The sequence below is a fragment of the Eretmochelys imbricata genome, chromosome 6, assembly GCF_965152235.1.
Source record: "Eretmochelys imbricata isolate rEreImb1 chromosome 6, rEreImb1.hap1, whole genome shotgun sequence".
Taxonomy (NCBI): Eukaryota; Metazoa; Chordata; order Testudines; family Cheloniidae; genus Eretmochelys; species Eretmochelys imbricata.
The window spans coordinates 123,756,190-123,776,775 of NC_135577.1; the positions used below are offsets into that span (position 1 = coordinate 123,756,190).

The 20,586-nt window shown below is 43.8% G+C and overlaps 1 protein-coding gene across 1 annotated transcript in view; it reads right to left on the bottom strand.

The window, feature by feature from the left end:
* KTN1 (kinectin 1) overlaps positions 1-20,586 on the bottom strand; it is a 114,335-nt gene that overhangs the window by 38,171 nt on the left and 55,578 nt on the right. Inside the window, exons 7-18 of the mRNA XM_077819575.1 lie at positions 16,876-17,016; positions 14,031-14,137; positions 12,292-12,424; positions 10,808-10,895; positions 10,298-10,464; positions 9,515-9,583; positions 7,970-8,007; positions 7,278-7,368; positions 5,331-5,399; positions 4,600-4,637; positions 4,365-4,455; positions 1,614-1,682 (exon numbers count right to left, since the gene is read on the bottom strand). Coding sequence (XP_077675701.1) covers positions 1,614-1,682; positions 4,365-4,455; positions 4,600-4,637; positions 5,331-5,399; positions 7,278-7,368; positions 7,970-8,007; positions 9,515-9,583; positions 10,298-10,464; positions 10,808-10,895; positions 12,292-12,424; positions 14,031-14,137; positions 16,876-17,016 — 1,101 coding nt within the window. The remainder of the gene's footprint in view (positions 1-1,613; positions 1,683-4,364; positions 4,456-4,599; positions 4,638-5,330; positions 5,400-7,277; positions 7,369-7,969; positions 8,008-9,514; positions 9,584-10,297; positions 10,465-10,807; positions 10,896-12,291; positions 12,425-14,030; positions 14,138-16,875; positions 17,017-20,586) is intronic.

Below are 20,586 nucleotides of genomic sequence, written 5' to 3' on the forward strand. Positions count from 1 at the left end.
AGAACAAACAGTAGTACTGGCCATGATGATAAGTCAGTGGGCCTTTACACAAGGAAAAAGTGTCTCAGAAAAAGGTTCATCAAGTTAGACTGAAAAATACAAAGAGGTCGATACTTTTTAAGTTCAAATTTTGACTTTATGTTGCTTGCTATGAAGCCTAGAATTTTGGTTGGCTGAAGAAATATGGTACTTTTGCCCCGCGTCCTGTCACAAGCCCCTGCCACAGAGGAAAGGCCGCTGGCGCAGAACAAGAGGCAGCTCACAGACGAATGGCTACCGCTCCCTTTAAAGGGAAAACAAGCGGGCAATTCAGTCTGGAAACTGGAAGGTGAGTGACAACGTGGTACAAGGGTCAGTCTGGAGTAGAGACCAGCCCAATACTCTGAGGGAGGGAACAGCATTAGCAGATGACCTGCACGAATGCAGAATTACCTGCGCTATTTACATCTGCGGTGAAACCAAGAGCATCAAAAACAGTAAAAGAGTTAGAGGACTTAAAGCAGGAGCCTCTACAATGTACACACAGAGCTAAACGTTGATAGCGAGGTGTCTTGCACCTCCCACTCCCTTTGTGGAGTGAATACATTAAAACATTGGGTCAAATGGCCAGGCTCTTATGTAACAACCTGCCACGTGGAGCAAACAAGAAGAGTCATACCATTGCCTGCAAGAATCCACCTCCACTCAGCCTTGCATCACATCCATGTGAAGTGACCCAGGACAAAAGGAGACAGAGCAATTCCCCCTCCCCATCAGCACAGCAAGGGCTTGCCTAATGGAATGACCAGTTTATTGCCTCCATGTCACTGCCAGGACCTGTCCCTTTAAAGTGCCCCATACCACCTCCCTCCTTGGGGCATCCGTCTCTCACTGATCAGCTCAAGCTAGAGAACGAGCCTCATCCAAATGATGAAGTGGGACTCGTTCCACTAGCAGGATGCTGTCTCATTTAGCAGTGCTGTTTCACCTGTAACACCATGACCTTCCATACGCTCTGCTGCAACAAGCTCCATCTGACTGAGCTATAATTATAATGAACTGTCAGAGGTCATCAGGACCCCTGGGGAAGGAGAAGCCTATAACAAGAGAACACAGACCAGTAAGCACCAAAATCTAAATGAAGAACAACCCTCAGGGATTTTGAGCCTAGATGTCTCTGATCTCCAATGGCCATGTTGGCTGCTGGGAAAGGTGACATACAGACAAAAGGAAAGAGTGATGCCCCCTGTCTTGACACATCATAGCGAGGGAGGGTGTAGCATGCCTCACCAAGTCAAATTTAACCAATCAGATTGGCTTGTTAACCGATTTGGCAATCTGTTCCCAGGCTGTTGACTCAATATTGGCTTCCTGATACCCTATGGGCCTCCTGAGGATCTCTAGTGGATTCTTTATATCCAGCAGCTTGACTGAAAGCTACTGCTCATCCATCAGGTCAGGGCCACAAAGGACTTTCCATTTTGCAGTAGTGAAACTAGACCTCTAAAAGCAATGGGCAGAGCAGCTGAGTTTTCAGCCAGCTCACCTTGGGACCCTGGTCAGAAGTAGAACTCTTTAAAACAAAAACAACAACACTGGCTATTTAATAAGACATCAGTAAATATTGATTGTACCTGCTCGGACAAGAGAGCCTGCAGGTTTTGAACTTCCAATTGCAAAGCTTTGTTTTGATCCTTAAGCATCTGGAAGGAGACAGCAAGCCATCAGTTCAGAACTGTGCACCCAAATTGCTTTGTTTTGTAACATTTGCCATATAACGAATCATAAGTAGAGAAGCTGCAGGGTGTTTTTTGTTTGTTTTTTTGTTTGTTTTTAACATAAATACAGTAGCATAGAAACGAGACTAAAAGTTGCTTTTCCCTCTTTCTTTCTTCCTCAGAACATTAAGACTTTTGTCCCCAGATAGCCAAGACAAATAGTCCTCATCCCCAGGCCTGGGATCACACAAAAAATAATTGACTACCCCTGCCATAAAAGATGTAACAGTGCTGGGAGTTGTAGCTCTCACCTAGTATACGACAGTGAAATCTAGTCTGTCCTTCTACAGAAAACCACTTATTAGCACCATGTCAACTTATTGCTGATGACTGGCTTTTACAAAATGAGCATTTTATAAAGCAAAGGTTCCAATATCACCTCCCAGATGCTCGCAAGCTACCCTAAAATGTTTATAACAGCAAAAACAGATGTGTGTGCAGTCTTCCGCACTCTCCAGCTCCAGCTGTTGGATTAGATGCCTATGAGAAGGCAAGTAATCATACTGTGGGTCCCTCCTCTGCCTTTGATAATCACTCTCGAGGCGACAAAGCAACTTCTCTCTGGAGCATGGCAGAAACAGAACCCCATCTTAACTGGTAAATCAAGACCTCAAAAGAGAGTGCAGATCTAGCCTGGATTGCTATTTCTGAAACAACACTGGCTTCTAAATGAACACATTTTTCTCCCCACCATTTACACAGATGACCACATAGACACTTCCCCTCTCTTGGGCACTGGCACCTACTTAGTTTTTTTTCACCTACTTGGGATGCAAACGTCCATATGACACTATGAAGAGCAGAACAGTAAAAATGTTTCTTTACAGACTGGAGATAATAAATTTAGGATCTATGGGATCAATACATTTTTATCTTCTGTACTAAAGCATCAACACCATATCTGGACCCTTACTGCTCACCTTTAAAGTCCCATTAGCTTAGATAAAACCCTTATTAGTTTCTAGGCACTTTTAGTTCATTCCACAGCTATTTGTCCACAACTTCCTGATTGTCCCCACATGTGCTGGAAAAAGGCAGGAAATGCAGTTATTTCACCATGCAGTCTTTTTTAAATCTACATTTAGCTCCATCAGCATGTATTTTTAGACCCCAGCTTCCATCACTTTTACCAGTGATTTTCAGACTCCTTAAAAGTCTGCTAGGCACTTTCTCTAAACACATGGTTCCTACCCCAAAGCTTTGCAGGGCAAGTTTAGATGTGAAAGGAGAACAAAAAGGGAGAAAAAGGACTGTGGTTAGAGCTGGGTGAAATTTTTTGGCCAAAAGTTTTTCCAGTGAAAAATGCAGGTTTGGCAACACCGAAACATTTCACAAAATTTGTGTCTGTTTTGCCAAATTGTGTTGAAAAAAACTAAAGAAGTCGAAACATTTCAATTGGATTCAAAAGGACTGTTAAAAATGTTTGAGCACTTATAATCTAAATGAAACACTGTTGGACCCCAAACGAATTTTTCTTTGACTTTTCAGAGTTTGCTAAAAAAATTTAAAAGTTCTCTCTCAGGTTGACCTGAAACATTTTTTTCCAGAATTCCCAGTGAGCTAAAAGATCAGTTATTTGCACAACTAGGTATGACTGAGAATCAATCCATTTTGGACTAGGATACTCATCCCGTTTTGTCTTTCCTCTGATGCAAAGAGAGACAACTCCCAACACAGTTACATCTTTTATGGCAGGGTAGTCAATTATTTTTTGTCAAGGTCCAAATTTCTTGGTCAAGGTACAGTCAAGGTCCAGACTCCAAAGAAAACAAAATAATGATAAGAAGATTTTGGGGTTCGTTCAAAAGCATCTGGCAGTCTAGATTTGACCCACAGTCTGCCTATTGACTACCCATGCTTTTGGGTTACCCTAGGAGGTTGTGTATCAGCTCACAGCAGAGTTAATGTTGTTTGGGAAGAGAAGTAAAGGGGCTATCCCCCTTGTGCTGAAGGAACTATCTTTAGGAAGAAGGCATTAAAGCCCTTCATGGGAAGCAGGCCTTGCTTTATAAGGGTTTAAATCCAGAAGTGAGGATGTTTGGGATTTAACACTGTTCACTCTTGTGTGCACATAATTCAGAAACAAACATAGCTCCGCACAAAGGAATTCAAATGTTAATCGATAGCTTGCCGCCATAGTACTGATGAGAAGTTTTAAGTTAAAAGCAAAATCAGATATTTTTACATTTATTTAGACTTTAAGAAAAAAGTTGTAATCAGATCACGAGCAACATGATAATCCAAACCATGTACACACCAGCATCTGGCAGGACACATTTCAAATATGAAATGCAGAAAAACCTGTCACGGTTACTACTGAACATCTTGTCCTTTCAGAGATTTCATTAACTATTTAGAGACATTAGTCTTCACAGCTGCAGTTAGTACATTTACATGGATTTTAACATGGATGTACTTAGTTGCATAGCTTGCTGCTACGACGACATCCTGAAAGGATGCCAGCAATATTACATATTCCTGTTTACAGTCTTAACAGCTGAAAATACACAGCCCCACTCTGCAAATCAGTGCAGTTGTTTGCACTGTTACAGAATCTTTCAGAAATCTACAAAATATTACAAACAAGCTTAACACAGAGTACAGTACCTGAAATTCTTCCCTTGTGTTTGAAACCTGGGCAATCTGTCCTTGTAGCTGCTCTTCCAGTGTTCTTATTTTGTCATCTTTAATATGAATACTGAGACAGTAAATTACACAGTTAAAAATGCTTCCCTTTTCCACTCTTACAAAAAGCATCCATTCAATTAAAAAAAAGATATAAACAAAGAGCTACAAAAAATTGTTTACCAAATGCTGGTTGGATTTATATTATTTAATCTACCTTTTCTGCATCCTCTCCAGTTCATGTGCAGCAACAGCCTAGATATAAAGAGGATTAGCATAGTCTTAACATATTACATCACAAGACTCAATCAACCCCACGTTCCCCAATATTCAAGCTAAAACAAGTCAGTTTTGCTGCTTCTTTCACTATATTAGTCTCCAATGTAAGTGAAGGAATAATGTTATCTTTACTCATTTTTAAAGACTGCAAGCTCACATCTTCCACATTATACGTTCAACAACTAGCCCTCCACATTCGTGCTCTCAGATATTCAGCACCCACGATGATGAAATAAAGCACTGTCAAGTATTTTAAGTACCTAGCCATAGGGCTGAAAGGCAAATGGCCAGATGTGTAGACCTGCGCATGGGAAGCACTGTGCAGATATGATTATTTTAGATAGCAGTCAAGACTGCACATGCAATCATGGTTTCTGTTCACAACCATGGGCACAGTGTCCTGAAGAAATCTGTTTGAAAATTTAAACAAATTAAAGCTATTTACTCCAGTAACCGGAGCATTCAATAAGCAGACTCTTTTTTAAGATGTTTGGTTTCTTGAAATTCATCACTAATTAGCCCAGATCTGTAGCCTTCATAGTTTTACCCTGCTCCAAGAGTAATTTCACTGAAACCAATGGGGTTACTTGCAAAGCACAGTGCCACTCAGGTGTGTGGGGGGGGGCAGAATCTGGCACTTAATGAGTTAAGTAAACATGGTTCTTTTACCTGCTCATTTGTCAGAGCCTGTAACTTTTGCACCTCCGCTTTTAGGGATAAATTCATATTCTGTACAACCTACAGAGAAAGATTAATTCATTTAAAGTCATTCCATATTCTTCAGAGCAAATATTTCACAGAACCTTTTGCTAAGAGCCTAACACCAAGATAACCTCAGACTTCCTTGTAAGGCGGCCAACTTTCTAATGTCTGAAAACTGGACACCCCTGGCCCCACCTCTTCCCCCCAGGCCCCGCCTCTCACTCACTCCTCTCCCCTTCCTCCCCCATTGCTCACTGCTCTCCCCACTCAACTCCAGCATGAGCAGCCCCAAGGGACTTGCAAACCGCAGCTCCAGCAGGCCACCTGGTAGTGCAGGTCAGAAGAGCACTGGGGCTGCACGGGAGTAGCCAGGCAGCCCTGCTGGCGAGCTAGGGGACAGCCCTCCTGCACAGAGGCATCCCTCTGAGCTGCCTGCCCACCAGTCCCCTTCCCTCCCCACCCTGGAGCTGCCTGAGCGCGTGGCCGGGGAAAGTGCCGGCTGGCGGGACAGCACGCGTTTCTTCCCTCCTGGGCAACATTCCCTGCCCGCTGGGAGCCCGCACCCTATTCGCCATGGGCCCCACACTGTCCTCCGCTGCAGCCCTGCAAACTTTGCTCCTCAAAGCTGGTGCATGCATGCTGCTGCAGGATCAGCCACTTCAGGGCCAGGCTGCCCCTTCCCGTCTCTCTCCCGCACCAGTGACCAGACACTGCCAAGTTCCCTTTTCGACTAGACGTTCCGGTTGAAAACCGGACACCTGGCAACCCTACTTCCTTGAAGTTCATCTGCCTGTGTAACCCATGTGCCTAATAGGGAGACAGCTCTTGAAGAGATCTGTCAGCAGGGGATAGGAATGAGCTGGGTCTGGGTCCCTGTTGCTAGAGAGACGCACAATTAGCACTCCACATCCAGAAGTTTCTGGACTTGGGTGTGGCAGTTTTGGGTCTGCTCCAACAGGTTCCCTGTTGCTGGACTCAAGACTCCATGAGAACAAGTAGTCAGGGTAGGTGCTTTGCAAAAGACCACGTGCCCTGTGGGTGGGTTGGGAGAAGCTGGGCCACAGGAGCGGAAAGCAGGCTGTTTTCCCTAAGCCTGAAGCATTTTGCAGCAGGGGTTTTTTGGTGGATTTTTTTTAAATCTATATACTTAAACTGAATGGTTGGGTGGTTAATTAGCTAGCTGACTAGCTAACTGTGATTTCAGCAGAGGAGGAGGAAGAGTCTGCATTCATTCCAGTTGGAGATTTCTACAACCAAGTGGAGGGACGACGTTGCAATGCTTTTGACTCAGCAGACTGATCACCAAAATCCATACAAAGACTAACCAAGACTCAGGAGAACTCAACCTGAGCTTCTGGAAACCCTGAGTTTCTTCTCACTGTGCTTCTGCGGAGACAGACCTGTTTACATTTGTTTTCTTTATTTATGTTTAGGTAGAACTGTGAAGATAATGTATGTGGGTTATAAAGTAGTCATGTCATGTTGCAGAAATTAAGTTGGTTATTTTTTATTGTTTCTTTATCATAAGATTTTATAAAGTTGGTATTAAGTTCATTCCTTTTGTTCTTTTTGGACTTGATTGTGGGGAGGTTGACCCTGTGCAATCCTTGCTGAAAATCCTCAATGACTGAATTCTGGGTCTCCATGTGCTTTTCTATGGGAGTTATTTTATAGGCACAAGGAGAAGGGCAGTAAAGTAAACTCTAGCCCACCCAAAAGTTATACCTACAACAAACCCAGGCCCCAGCCCACCAAAAGACCTATTCAAGCAGACCCCTATGACCACAGGAGCCACAATGAAGGCAATGGGGGGATGCAAGATGCTGGCTTGTGGGTTTCAGTTCACAATCACAGCTTCTGTAATGAGCTTGCTCTTTAGTCATTCAGTTTCCTTCTAATGGGCATTTCCTATACCTTGAGCTCCTCCTCCTTGCCGGTTAGATTGGCATGTTCATTGACTAATGAGTCCTCCACCTGTTTTATCTGTTTGTCCTTTTCTGCAATCCTGTACAAATAAGAGATGCAAGTAATTTGCAACAAGACCTTTTAGACAGAAATGCATGTTTAGTATTCGGCTACATTTAGAAGAATAATATGCAGGCCCAAAATCAAGTCTGCTATAATTAATCCTCTTGGCAGAGTGTTTTGGACATAAAGAGTTTTTCTTTTTTGCTTTAAATCCTCTATGCTTGCCAAGAGTTTACAAGACATGCACAAAGCCTGGTGCATCATGACCCCCTCCCCCTCAATGAGACAAGTGCCCTGGAGCTCTGCTTTAGAGACTGTCCTAACATTCTCATGGCCCTGCACATGCCACTGATCCGTACACTCAGACATCAGCAAGAGGGGCAGCTCTCACTCCCACACAGTGAACACAGCCACACACAATGTACTCCAAGTCTGGGGTGGGGAGGGGAAATCCGTAGGAAGAAGTTTCACAGCTTCCAAGAGGATCACACACAATGCAAAGTAAAATACTTAAGTGACAGCGTTTCCTTCACAAATCTCTCCCATATGTGCCGAGCATGAGTTAAAAGTTTCTGTATCTTGAGCAGGCAATAAAGCAAGCAACTTCTTCATAAACATATAGGAGAAGGGATGCTTACACTTTCTGTAGTTCTTCTGCCAGGACTGAAGCAGATGTCTACAGAGGGGGGAAAAATAGCTGAATGTAAAGCAAAAACGAAAATGTCCCTTTCTAAGCTGAGCCAGAAATAACATTTGCTTGTTTACAGATGTTTGAAACTGGCACAGGCCAATACCCAATGTTTCCTGGCCAAAGAACATTAGTACGAGTTTGTATCACTTCAAAGTCCTTGCCCACACTGGTCCAAGAGCCAAGGAACCATTACCATAATGGACGATATGGACCTTCAATTGTGGGAGTTCTCTTACAGTTTTGTGCCTCAATGCCGTAGATTCTTCTCCTCCAGTTTCCCCCCAAAATCCTGGTGTACAGAGAAAAACTATCACCCACCCTCAACACCGGTTTCCCCACTCAAACTAGATGGCAGAAAACAGCACCAGGGAGACTACAACGAATGTAAGCCGACCGCTCTCTGGTTATCTCCCAGCACAAGCCATCTCAGTCATTTACGCGAGTCCCCACTTAGGAATAGGCAGACATCCAAAACTCCCCGCCCCCCCCCGCCCTCAAAATAACTAGCCCAACCTGTCCTCTCTCCACCACTGCCCTCACTCCTGAAGGGATCAAAAGGCAAGTGCCAGATTATGAATGTGGTCTTCAGTTTGTTCAGGCCACATGTGGGGGTCTAGTTTGGCTGGAAGCTGGACAAATTCATACAGGATACAAAGGAACAAATTTTTGACAGTGAAGGCAATTAACCATTGGAACAACCTGCCAAGGATGGTGGTGGATTCTCCATCACTGGCCATTTTTAAATCAAGATTGGATGTTTTTCCCAAAAGACAGGTTCAAGTTCAAAGAGAAATTATTTCAGGGAACCCCTATGGCCTGTATTATCCAGGCGGTCAGGCCAGATGCTCACTGTAGTCCCTTCTGGCCTTAGACTCTATGAAGGGATAGCAAATGTGTCCATGCACAACTAAAAAATTCAATACTCAGCTGTAGGCAGGCAGGGAGCTCTGAATCTCTGTACTTGTTCCATTTGTGCCTGCATTAAGCAGGCAAAGTTAAAGTGGGCTTTTCTAAGCCAGCTGATTTCTACGATTGGCTGTGTAGAGAGTCAGCTTCTCACTGTCTGCAACCCAGAAGCCAGGAAGTATCTGGATGTGACTGGAGCCTCTAATGAGGCACTGAAATCTGATGTACAGTATTTAACGACACTGTACAAAGAAATAAGTTGTCAAAGCAAATCAAGTGGAACCAGAATGTTTAAAACATGAAAACTTGTGAAAGTTATCGCAAGCCATCTATTGTCGCCACAGAAATAGTCACTGGATTTAAGAAATTATTCCACGCAACTTAAGGTTGTAGACACTCTTTCTATGTGAACTATAAAATGTGTGGTATATTTCATGCTCTGTTGCCCAAGGAGCGATGGCCACTTTCTACATTCAACATGCCATATCCAGATTAAAATAACACAATGGTTGTCATGAGCTTTTGAAAGACCATTTACCAGTTAAGACTGCAAGACAAAACGGTCTAGTCTTAGAACCTGCTGTACCTGGCCTGCCATTTGTGAATGAAACTGCTGAAGCTGCGCTTTCAAAGCCTCCTTCTGCTCCATCAGCTCCTTATGGAGAGAGGACACAAAAAAGAAAAGCAAATTTAAGTGTGCGAGAGTATTTGTATTTTTTAGTTCTTATTAACAGCACTGTTTTAAAGCTGCATGCTAGGCATTTACACTTGAACAATGTTGTGAAGGCCAAGACTAACACAGGGTTCAAAAAAGGACTAAATAAGTTCATGGAGGACAGGTTCATCAATGGCTATTAGCCAGGATGGACAGGGATGGTGTCCCTAGCCTCTGTTTACCAGAAGCTGGGAATGGGCGACAGGGGATGGATCACTTGTTTGCCTGTTCTGTTCATTCCCTCTGGGGCACCTGGCATTGGCCACTGTCCGAAGACAGGATACTGGGCTAGATGGACCTTTGGTCTGACCCAGTACAGCTGTTCTTGTGTTAACCACATTGTTTGGATGACACTTTATTACCAATAAGATAATTGTAATTAAAAAAAAGTCAAGAACAACAATAAATGCAACACAATCCGTGCCACAAGAGAACATTCCCTTCCCTTCCACTCCAGATACCCCATACAGCATAAGCCAGCTTGCTTGAAACCAATGCAGCAGCATTAGCACGTCTTACAGGATGCCAGCTGATCATCGGAACGAAGCGTATTCATTTTTGCATTCAGTTGTAATGCTTTGTTAAAACAAACACACAGTAATATCATTCAAGCTCTGTTGCATAGAGAAAGACCTTCAGCTATCAATGCAGTACCTGCACCTGCAATTGCACAGAATCCTCCGCAGTGACCCTCTTTTGTTCAGCCTCCATTAACTGCAACATCCTTTGCTCCAGCTGTTGCTTAGACACGATCGTATCTGTAAGTTTGCTGTGCAGGCTCTGGATTTCACTGTCTTTGGCCACAAGCTTATTCTGCACATCTGCAGCAGAAACATCAAGGTTTTAATTAAAGAAAATATTTGAACGTTTGTAACATATTGGGAAAACCAAGTAAGAGACCGTTTTTATTTAAGCAAGCACAGTCGTTTCACACTTAACCCTTCACACTTAAAAACAACCCATGCCACAGTGCATTTCAAGGTGGTATCTATGTTCCCGGGATGTCAGCTGGAGGAGGTATTGAATACACCGATGAACCATTTCCTTTAACCTTTCTGTAGCTCAAGGTTATTTGCCCAATATTCCACGCATATCCTTTTCACACGCAGGAAAGGGGCGACGCAGCCATCTTTGGTCGTAACAGGAAACTGCACATGTTCCTACCTTGTTGTGCTGCTTCGTGTTCTGCTATCCTTTTCCTGAAATAGGCCTGGATTTCCTCCAATCGCCTCTCCACTTCCTGCTGTTGGACCTTACAGTTGAAAGTGGGAGTTGGGAGAGAGGGGAAAAGGGTCACCTTCCAAGTCACCATACTGACCTATTTAACCAAGTGCATCTCTACTTTCTAGACCAGGTCTACACTTAAAAAGCTGCTGCAGGGCTTCAGTGTAGACCCCACTACAGCACCAGGAGGGGTTCTCCCTTTGCTGTAGTTAATCCACCTCCTCAAGAGGTGGTAGCTAGAATTCTTCCATCAACCTCGGTCTGTCTACACCAGGGGTTCGGCTGGCATAGCTACATCTCAGGTGTGCAGATTTTTCAGGTGCCGGAGAGGCACAGCTACACCAATGTACGTTTCTACTGTAGACCATCCCATAGTGACGTTGCTAAACCTCTATCCAATATAAAGCAGCATACGTCCCTCCCTTTCACATACAGCAAGGCCACAGCGGAGACATCCAGCACTCAGTAAGCCTCACCCTGGGCCAATCCCGTCTATTTCAACATCTTCGTAGTCCAACCTCTGAACTGAATTCCAAATGAACTAAACCACAGCTCTTTAGCAGACAAGTTTCTACAGCTAACAGGGGAAAACGTCATCATCAAGTTCAGGAAGGAGCGCCTGAATCCAAAGTTGCCAGATCTTGTGTAAATCTGCATTTGCTATCCAAAATTTGGTTCAGTTGTAGACGTCACCTCTCCAGCGGCAGCGATTCAGTGGTTCTTTCACTGCAAATTGATTTTCTTTTAGTAAAATCTTCTTTTCTTTTAGCACTCGGAAATTTTGAATTTCCTTTTGACAGATTTTTTTTTTTTAAATTATTATATGTCCACATAGGAAGAAGAGAAACATCTCTGTTCTATCAAAGAGAGGGAATGGGGGAAGAGGCACATCCCAGGCCAGTAAAACTAGCTTACTCTTTTAACAAATATAGCATTTTGTTTAGATACGTATTTGAATAAGTTACTCCAGAACAAAGGGACACTTACATCATTTGAAATGCCTATTGGGACAATGCAGGATACTATTCCATTCACAATTTTTTGACTGTTCAAATAGGCTCAGAGATTAAGTTATGCAAGTTTCTTTTAAAAGACAACATTTTTCTGTAGAAGTAGTTTTTACTAAATACAAGCATTCATAATGACTAAAAAGTGCAAAATTTTCAAAGTTCACCTAGAAAGGAAACATCAAATGCCGGCCTATTATTTTCCACCAATTGCAATTTTCCATTTTTATCAGACATCGAAAGAGTAAATACAGAACTACTGTGTAGGTCTATAGGCAATAGGTATTTTAGCAAGATTTCCTTTCAAATTTCTCATATATCCTGAAATATCAGAAGACAGATTTCCCCACTGAAAATATTGTAGGCTCTGTTAAGGACACAGCATAATTGCAGAGGGATAAAGAAAACAGAAGTCACCTTTAGCTGGCCAATTGTTTGATCTGCATTTTTCTTTTGGAGTTCCTCCTGTTGCAATTTATTGTTCTTCTCCGTCAGTTCATTCACAAGTCTAGCACAATCCTGACGCAATTTGTTCAGTTCACTAGACTGCCTGAAGAAATAAGAATGACTGGTTTTTCATAACGTAATCTTAAGCAATTACAATTCACAAGGATCAAGTCAATGAAATATCAGTAGACATTCAAATATCAAGTCAAAAGTGTACTTCTAGAAGCAGCATTTAATACCAATTTACTCTCGTAGAGTAACAGAACTATTTAGCATTTCAGAATATGTACAAAATTACACATAGAAAGCAATAATGTTCCCGACTCAAACCATGTCAACTGCAGCTGGGTGTCTGGGCACCACCTAACACAACAGAGCCCTGATTCTATCCTCATTGGGATCTCAGGGTGCTACAGCAGCACAAATAACCCTCTTCATTGGTTTAGAAGCAATATGAGTCTCAATTTATGAAACCTTGAATGACTTTGCTTATCCCTGTTCTCCTAAAACCACCAACAGATAAACATCTTATTGCTACCCATTCGATGCATCTTTTATGCAGATGTTTAATATTTTTGTTAAAATGACTTAAAATCTTAAAATATTTCAGCTCCCAAGATTACAAGGTCAATATTTCTGCTGGGGCCTCATGGCCCAGGGCTAAATAATCAGTGTCAGACATACTGACAGTTAACACTTCTATGCTTCCTTCCATTGGAGGGTCTTTAACTTGAGCAACTTTAAGAGGTCTGCTCTTCAGAAAGTACCAAGCACCCACCCACTGAAAAATAAGGGTCTCGAACTGAGGGATCCAAAGCCAATAATCACTTGAAGATCTTGGCCTAGCTGCTTTACTCATTGAGTGCCAGAACATTACTCCTGAGGATGCTGGGGGAGTGGGGCTTGGTGGGGTGGGGGTCTGGATGTAGCTGGTTGGGGCTCAGTGGAGTGAGGACCTGGGTGCAGGGGTCTTGTTGTAGTGCTCCAGGTACGGGGGGAAGGGGTGGAGCTCACTGGGGTGGAAGTTCGAGTGCAGAGGGGCTCAGTGGAGGGGTGTCTGGGTGCAGGGGAGGGGGTCCAGATGCACTGGAGTTGTGTGGACAGGGGAGCAGCTCCCCATACACTGACCCCTCCCCCAGAGGCTGAGAAGGGATGGGAGCAGGAAGTGGCGGGGAGGGGGGGAGGGGCAGTGCAGAGTTTCCTGCAGCTGGGGGAGGGTCTGACCCAGCCCCAGCCACTCTTTGCAGGGAAAGAGCAGGTTCCATCCTCCCCAGCCCAGCCGAGACTAGCAGCTGAGCCCAGCACAAGGTAGGAGCCGCCGGCTGGGGTGTCCCCTGTCCCACCTTCCCTGCAATGATTTCTCTCTTCACTGGCTGCTCCAGGTGCCTGAAATAACATGCTTAAGCTGCTGGAGAGGGATGCATGACCATTCTTGCAGCTTCCCTTTGCTTCCCCATCAGAAAGTCATTTTTCTGCAGGGAAGCGAAGAAATCTGCAGGGGACATGAATTCTGCATGCATATAATGGTGCAGAATTCCCCCAGGAGTAATTGAATATAGTTATATACCAATATAATAAAACCATGGCTGTGGAGACGGTGTCACTTAGTGGAACACCTAAAAAGGTGGCCAGAACAGCTATCTTCAGGGAAAGCCGCAATAAGTTTAAAAAAACCTGATGGCTCAGAGGCACTGAACTCCTGAACATACTTGCTTTCCATCTGGTTGGTAGAAGTACTGACAGCATCTCTCAAGATACCATTTTCCTGCTTCAGGTGGCCTATCTCAGCCTCCATCTGCTCACGAAGCTGCTGAAACTAAAATAAATACCACACATATTTTAAAGCTTGAGGAATAGAAGTCAATAGCTGTGTAACAGACACTGTTACTGTACTGTAATAGACACTTACAATAGTCTCAGATCAAGAAAATTAATTTGGAAGGCTCTGAGGTTTTGCAGTCCACACACAAATACATATGTACCCCATCAAAGGCCTATTGATATTTTAAGCTCACAGAGTTGAATTAAGGACACATTTGCCTTTTAAACCAGTTTCCCTCTTGCATGCACGTGCCACAATTTTCTTATGCAGCATGCAAATCTAGTAACGGTAGATCACTGAGCATTCCTGATTATGTGACTTAGTCCAACACACACCACTAGACAATTCTAAAGTAGATTAGGGGAAGGGGTTAATTTATTTCTGTTGGAAGTCTGAAGTCAAGTTAAACTGAAAATGTGCAGAGAAGTTTAAAGCCACAATGAGAAGACCGATTATGAATAATGATATGTAAGGGGGGGGAATCAGCCCTTTAGAACAGTTTGGGCCTTTTCTTTATTCCTGAGATTCTAACTGAAGCAAAATAAGACAGTCTCTTTTTCAGATATGCATGTGCTTTTATTGTACTCTGAACATAGTTTCTTGGAAGCACCTGTTGTCTCAGGAGTTTGAGACCCCCGCCACAAGGCTGCGCCAGAGGCCAGAATGCTTGATTCAGCACAGAAGAAGGCAGATTCCAGATGCCAGATGACAGGAGGGGCTGGCTAGCGCGAGCTACCAGTTTGTTGAGAGCCTACAACACACGCAGCTTAAACGTTTCTTTCCTCCTCTACTGGTGCCAAACTTTCAGTGACAGCTGAAACCGGTTCCAGGCCCTAGTTTCATCAGATGACTAAATCATCAGGGAGGATTTTGTATACAAAAAAGCTGTCAGACAAACATTGGCTGTTGGAGTGAGACAGAAAAAAAGACAAGCTACTGGAGCACCAACATTTAGCCCACACTGACACGGGCTCCAAGTTGCTCTCGATACCACACAACCCTAGAAGTTCCAGGAAGAAAAAGCACCCAAAAACCAACAGGCAGCCCAGATAATCAGGCTGTCAGCCAAATAGCATTCCCTTCTCTGCAGTCTAATTCCCACAGTACCCAGCAGGGGGAGTGGAACTAGAGTGCCAAGAACCAGGGAGGGTTCCCTTTACATCCTCTCCACAGGCTTCTGCTTTTTTGCATAGAATATAATTTCTATTATCCTAGTGCCCAAGAGGCCCCTCTCCCAGCATGGTGCAGGACCCTATTGTGCACTGGGCTATACATAGATAGCAACAGTCCTTACTCTGGAGAGCTTACTTTGCTTCAAGACAGGTTTCAGAGTAACAGCCGTGTTAGTCTGTATTCGCAAAAAGAAAAGGGAGGACTTGTGGCACCTTAGAGACTAACAAATTTATTTGAGCATAAGCTTTCGTGAGCTACAGCTCACTTCAATTTGTTAGTCTCTAAGGTGCCACAAGTCCTCCTTTTCTACTTTGCTTCAGTAACTCTGACAGGGTGTCCTCTAACGTATGCAGAAACACTGGAAATGTATCACTTGATGTAAAAATGTGCACGTTACCCTCAATACTGCTACAGCTACACAGAAAAAAAAGCGATGCTAAGATCTGAGTTTTTAGTCAATCAGTTGGCATAAATACAGCCGTAGTTCTTCCTGCAAAGCTTTGGTTGACTGTAGATGGAAGACGTTTGCCTTTGATTTTGATGAAGCTAAAGCTTTTCTTAGGTCACATTGTAACAATGTTAATGAAGGTCGAGATGGCTCAGAGGACAATCTTACAGCAGAGTGAAGGATAAGTCCATCAATGGCTATTAGCCAAGATATTCAGAGATGCAACCCCATGCGCTGGGTGTCCCTAAACCTCCGACTACTACAAGCTGGGACTGGACAACAGGGTATGAATCTCTCCATAAATTGCCCAGTTTTGTTCATTCCCTCTTAAGCATCTGGCACTGGCTGCTGTTGGAAGACAGGATTCTGGGCTAAATGGACCATTGGTCTGACCCAGGGAAGCCATTCTTATGTTCTTAGTGTCCTTCATGATTTTCAGTAAGCGTTTTGCAACGCAGAGTGCATTTTATAACCTCCCTACATGAAAATATTCACTTTTAAGGATGTTCTGCATCCAGCATGTCATTCAGAAGATAAGTTGTTAATAGCGCCGGTCCACGTGTATGGCTATGAGGGCCATCTTTCTGAAGCTGGATGATTTAAACAGATTTTGCATCTCAAGAATCACACTTTTCAATCACATAAGAAGATCATAAACCACTTTATGAAGAACTGGGGGGGGTGTTATGTCCATTGTACAGATAACAGAAGCACAGGGTGGGTAAGTCACAGAGTCCATGGCAAAGCCTGGACTAGAACTGCAGTCACCAGATCCCAAACCTTTGCGCCAGCCAGGAGACATGCTGCTCATCACTGGTCATTTGCAGATAAAGGAAATAATGAATGAAAAGTAGTACAGTGTGTTACTTTATATGACAAGACCTGTCTCTTGAAAACAAAGGCCATCTATAGCAGCTTGCTGCCTTCACCTAGATGAAGAATTAATCCTAGATTCCTCACCTCAAATCACTAGAGATTCTAGGTAGCACCTGCAGTTTATTCATATGGAAACAAAAATCAAGTGTTGCACCTTTTGCTAAAAGAGTCATTTCTCATATTAATCTATTTGTACTTCACTCAAGAAATCAAAATGGCTTTCATAGAGCTTTACCTTCATCTTCATCCCCTGGTTTTCCTGGAAGCTAACATGGATCTTGCTCTGAAAAGCACCGTGTTCCTTTTCTAGCATGTTGATCCGTTCTCTCATCTTTGTTGTAAGCAAGTTGCTTCTCTCCTTCTCTGCAACCAGTTCCTTGGGTAGGAAATCAGAAAAAAAAAACGTTCATTTCCCCTGTCCCCTTAAACTCCTAAAAAATCGTAAGGCGATGCATTACTAATTACACTCAATACTCATCCATTAGAGCCATTATCAATATTCTTTACCCACAGAAGAATTCAAGTGTTTGGTCTGAACAGCAACATGTTTCTGATATTTTATATGGATTTAGCATCAACACAAGAGAAGGTTAGACAAACACCTGTCAGGGATGGGCTAGAGAATACTTTGTCCTGCCGTGAGTGCAGGGGACTGGACTAGATGGCCTCTGGAGGTCCCTTGCAGTCCTATGATTCTATAATTTCACAATTAAAGTAAAATTGGGTGTTGCAATTAAAAGAATGATCTCTTGCTGCTTCAGAGAAACTGGAATAGTGTTTCTATCACATTAAGCCAAATTATTTCCTCAATTGCCTCTGTTTGCCCCAGTGAGATCAATATTTCATAGGTATAACTAAGGGCAGAATTTAATTTGTCTAATGAACTAGAACTCAGTTATAGGATTGCGGCAAAAGTATAATGACAGGTTTCAGGGTAGCAGCCGTGTTAGTCTGTATTTGCAAACAGAAAAGGAGGACTTGTGGCACCTTAGAGACTAACAAATTTATTTGAGCATAAGAAAGCTTATGGTGCCAAGGTGCCACAAGGTCCTCCTTTTCTTTTGGCAAAAGTATAGTACATTTTAGATCAAATATGTTGTACATTACAGATGAACTCTCAGGCTGAAGTGAAAGTGGAGTTCAGTCTAATGTTCAGTTCCCCTCACTAGCCAGAGTCATTCAGTACATAACTGCTAGCATTAAATCGCACAGTGTAGGTTTAAATCTCAAGTAATTAGTCAAGTGCAATCCAATTCTGCATACTTAGTGCAGGATGATCATTATCTTAAATACAAACTAAAAATATTACTATTAGAACCACATGACTGAGCAAACACTTTACAATGTCATAAAATATATGAGCTATAGCATGTGTCTTGTAGGGTCAGCAACAGTAGCATCCTCAAATTAAACCAACCTGCTTCTAAGGTTCTCAACAGATTAGTAGCAAACACTCAACAACCCAGACTGGCTGAATTCCCTGACCAAGAGAGGATAACCAAGATGATGAATTTATGATTTTCTAATAAAGAGGCAAGTTTTATTTGGTTTAATTGTTTATTAGATAGTGCAGAGATCCAAACGTCACACAAAATTTGCAGGACTGCTTCTTGGAAGCACACATATTTGTGTGCATGCTGAAGGAAATGATGTTGATTGCAGCATTCCGCCAAGCTTCTGTTAGATTAGTTAGCGAAAACATGCACAATTTACTTTGGACGACTAACTTTTATAACTTAAATAAAAGCAATTTTCTCCTTTGAGATGCAACTTTATTACCCTCATAATGCTGCTTTTCCCAGAGTAAAGTTTTCAGGAGAGTGACTTAGGTCCCACTGAAAGGCCTAAATCACTTTGGAAAAATGGGAATTAATCAGTCTGATGTAATGAAACACAGCAGGGACTTAATTTTCAAAAGCATCTATGGGGACATGAACAGGCCATTCCTTTCACCTAACTGCTACGGAAATCAGAAAAAGGCAAAGTATTGAAAACTTTATGCAGTGTTCAACTCTAGAAAAGCTTTTAAAGCTGAAATTTAGACTTAACTCAGAAACAAGTGTACGCTTTCTCACTTAGCTGATTTACTATTTACCGCCCACTAATGAGGGGACCCTTTATACCCAGTGAGAAAGATTTTTACCAATCTGGAAATAACATACATCTGTTTTCCACACCTTAAGGAACACTTTAAACTGAATATTGTACGTGCATCAGTTGTGAACCAGCAACAGTCTGGATATTTATCCAAACTTCCCTCATCACCTTCCTTCCATCAGTGATTCGAAGTATGCATTCACAACTCCATCCTCTCATCTCTCTCTACACCCGATAATTCGCACCTGCGGCACCCCCCCTAAAATTCGCTAACTCTGCTCTCGTCCTGCAGCTTTCCCTAGAGAACACAACCACTTCCTGCACTAGTAATTTATTCTCTCAACTCTGTCACCTCTCACAAAACATCCACCCAGGAGCACTTCTCCACTTCTAAAATTCCCTCATTTCTCCTCCCAGGATCTTGCTAATTTCTTCTGAGATGCACCAGTTATGGGTAAAAGTTACCGCCACTGTGACTAAAGGCCCTTTCCTCCTTTATCTCAGTGTCAGACTGAGGTCTCCCACATTTAACATGTAGCCAGCAGTGGTCCCCCTAATTTTTCCCAAGCATGTGTGGAATGGATTTTGTTATGTGCACTACTATGGAGGTGGTGTGTGACACATCACCTCCATAGTGGTGCACATAAAATTCATGTGGCGGGGGTGGGGCTGAGGGGTTTGGAGTGTGGGAGGGTGAGGACTCTGGCTGGGGGTGCAGGCTCTGGGGTGGAGCCAGGGATGAGGGGCTCAGGGCTGGGGCAGAGGGTTCGGGGGAGAGGGGAGGAGGGCTCTGGGCTGGGGGGTGCAGGCTCTGGGCTGGGGATGAGGGGTTCAGGGTGGCGGAGGGGGCTCTGGGCTGCGGGCTGCGGGCTCTGGGGTGCAGGCTGCAGGGGGAAGGGGAGAGCACCTCTGCAGCTCCAAGGTTGGGGCCACAGGTTAGGTGCATCTCCCCTGGCTGTGGCAGGTCTGGGCCAGGGCTGGGCTGGGGCTGCAGGAGAAGTGCCTCTCCCCAGGTCATGGCAGGTTTTGGGCCAGGGCTTGGGAGAGGCACCTCTCCCCACCACAGCAGGTCTGGGGCTGGGGGAGAAGCCTCTCTTCCCGCCACAGCCTTGAGCTGTGTCTACCTGTCCCCTTGGCCACATTTTCCCCCTTTCTTACGTTTCAGAACTATCCCAGTATTTCTCCCCCCAAAACCTTCAAGGTCACTCCAGCTGCTCCATATCTCCTTCCGCAAGCTTTGGGAGCTTGGAGACAGTCAACTCCTGTTGCATTCACTTCCCATCCCTCTTTTCATTCTCTTTCCATTTCAGCCGAGTGAAGGGGTAGAAATCAATTTTCTTCGCCAAGTTACAGTCCTCAAGTTCAAGGGCTTCCTGCTCTACTCTCATTCTTCACCCACCATTATTGCCCTATGCTGTGGAGTTCACAGCCTTCCTTGTGCTTGCAGTACTCTGCTCTTCCGGGTTTTCTTTCAACCATTCCTGCTGCTCTTTCAGCATCTCCACGAGTAGTTCTTCCCTTGCACTCTGCGTGCCACCTTCCCCAATGTTCTGTCCTCGTTTTCCCCCACTCCCGTTTCACACCTCATTGATCCTCATAGGTTCAGCCCCCAGCTACACATGAACTACTGCCAAGTCTCTCTCCACCGCACCCTCTGTTCAAGTCTTACACGTGCCCTTCCAATAACTCAGACTGAATGCTCCCCACGGCCAACTTCCTCTTCTTCAAACCGTTTGCCAGCACTATTAATGCCACTCCCCACCCGCCCCCACTCATCTGCCCAGGCTCTCAACTTCAATATCTTGTTTGACTTTCCCCTACACATTTCTAAAAAGCAATCCTTCCCACT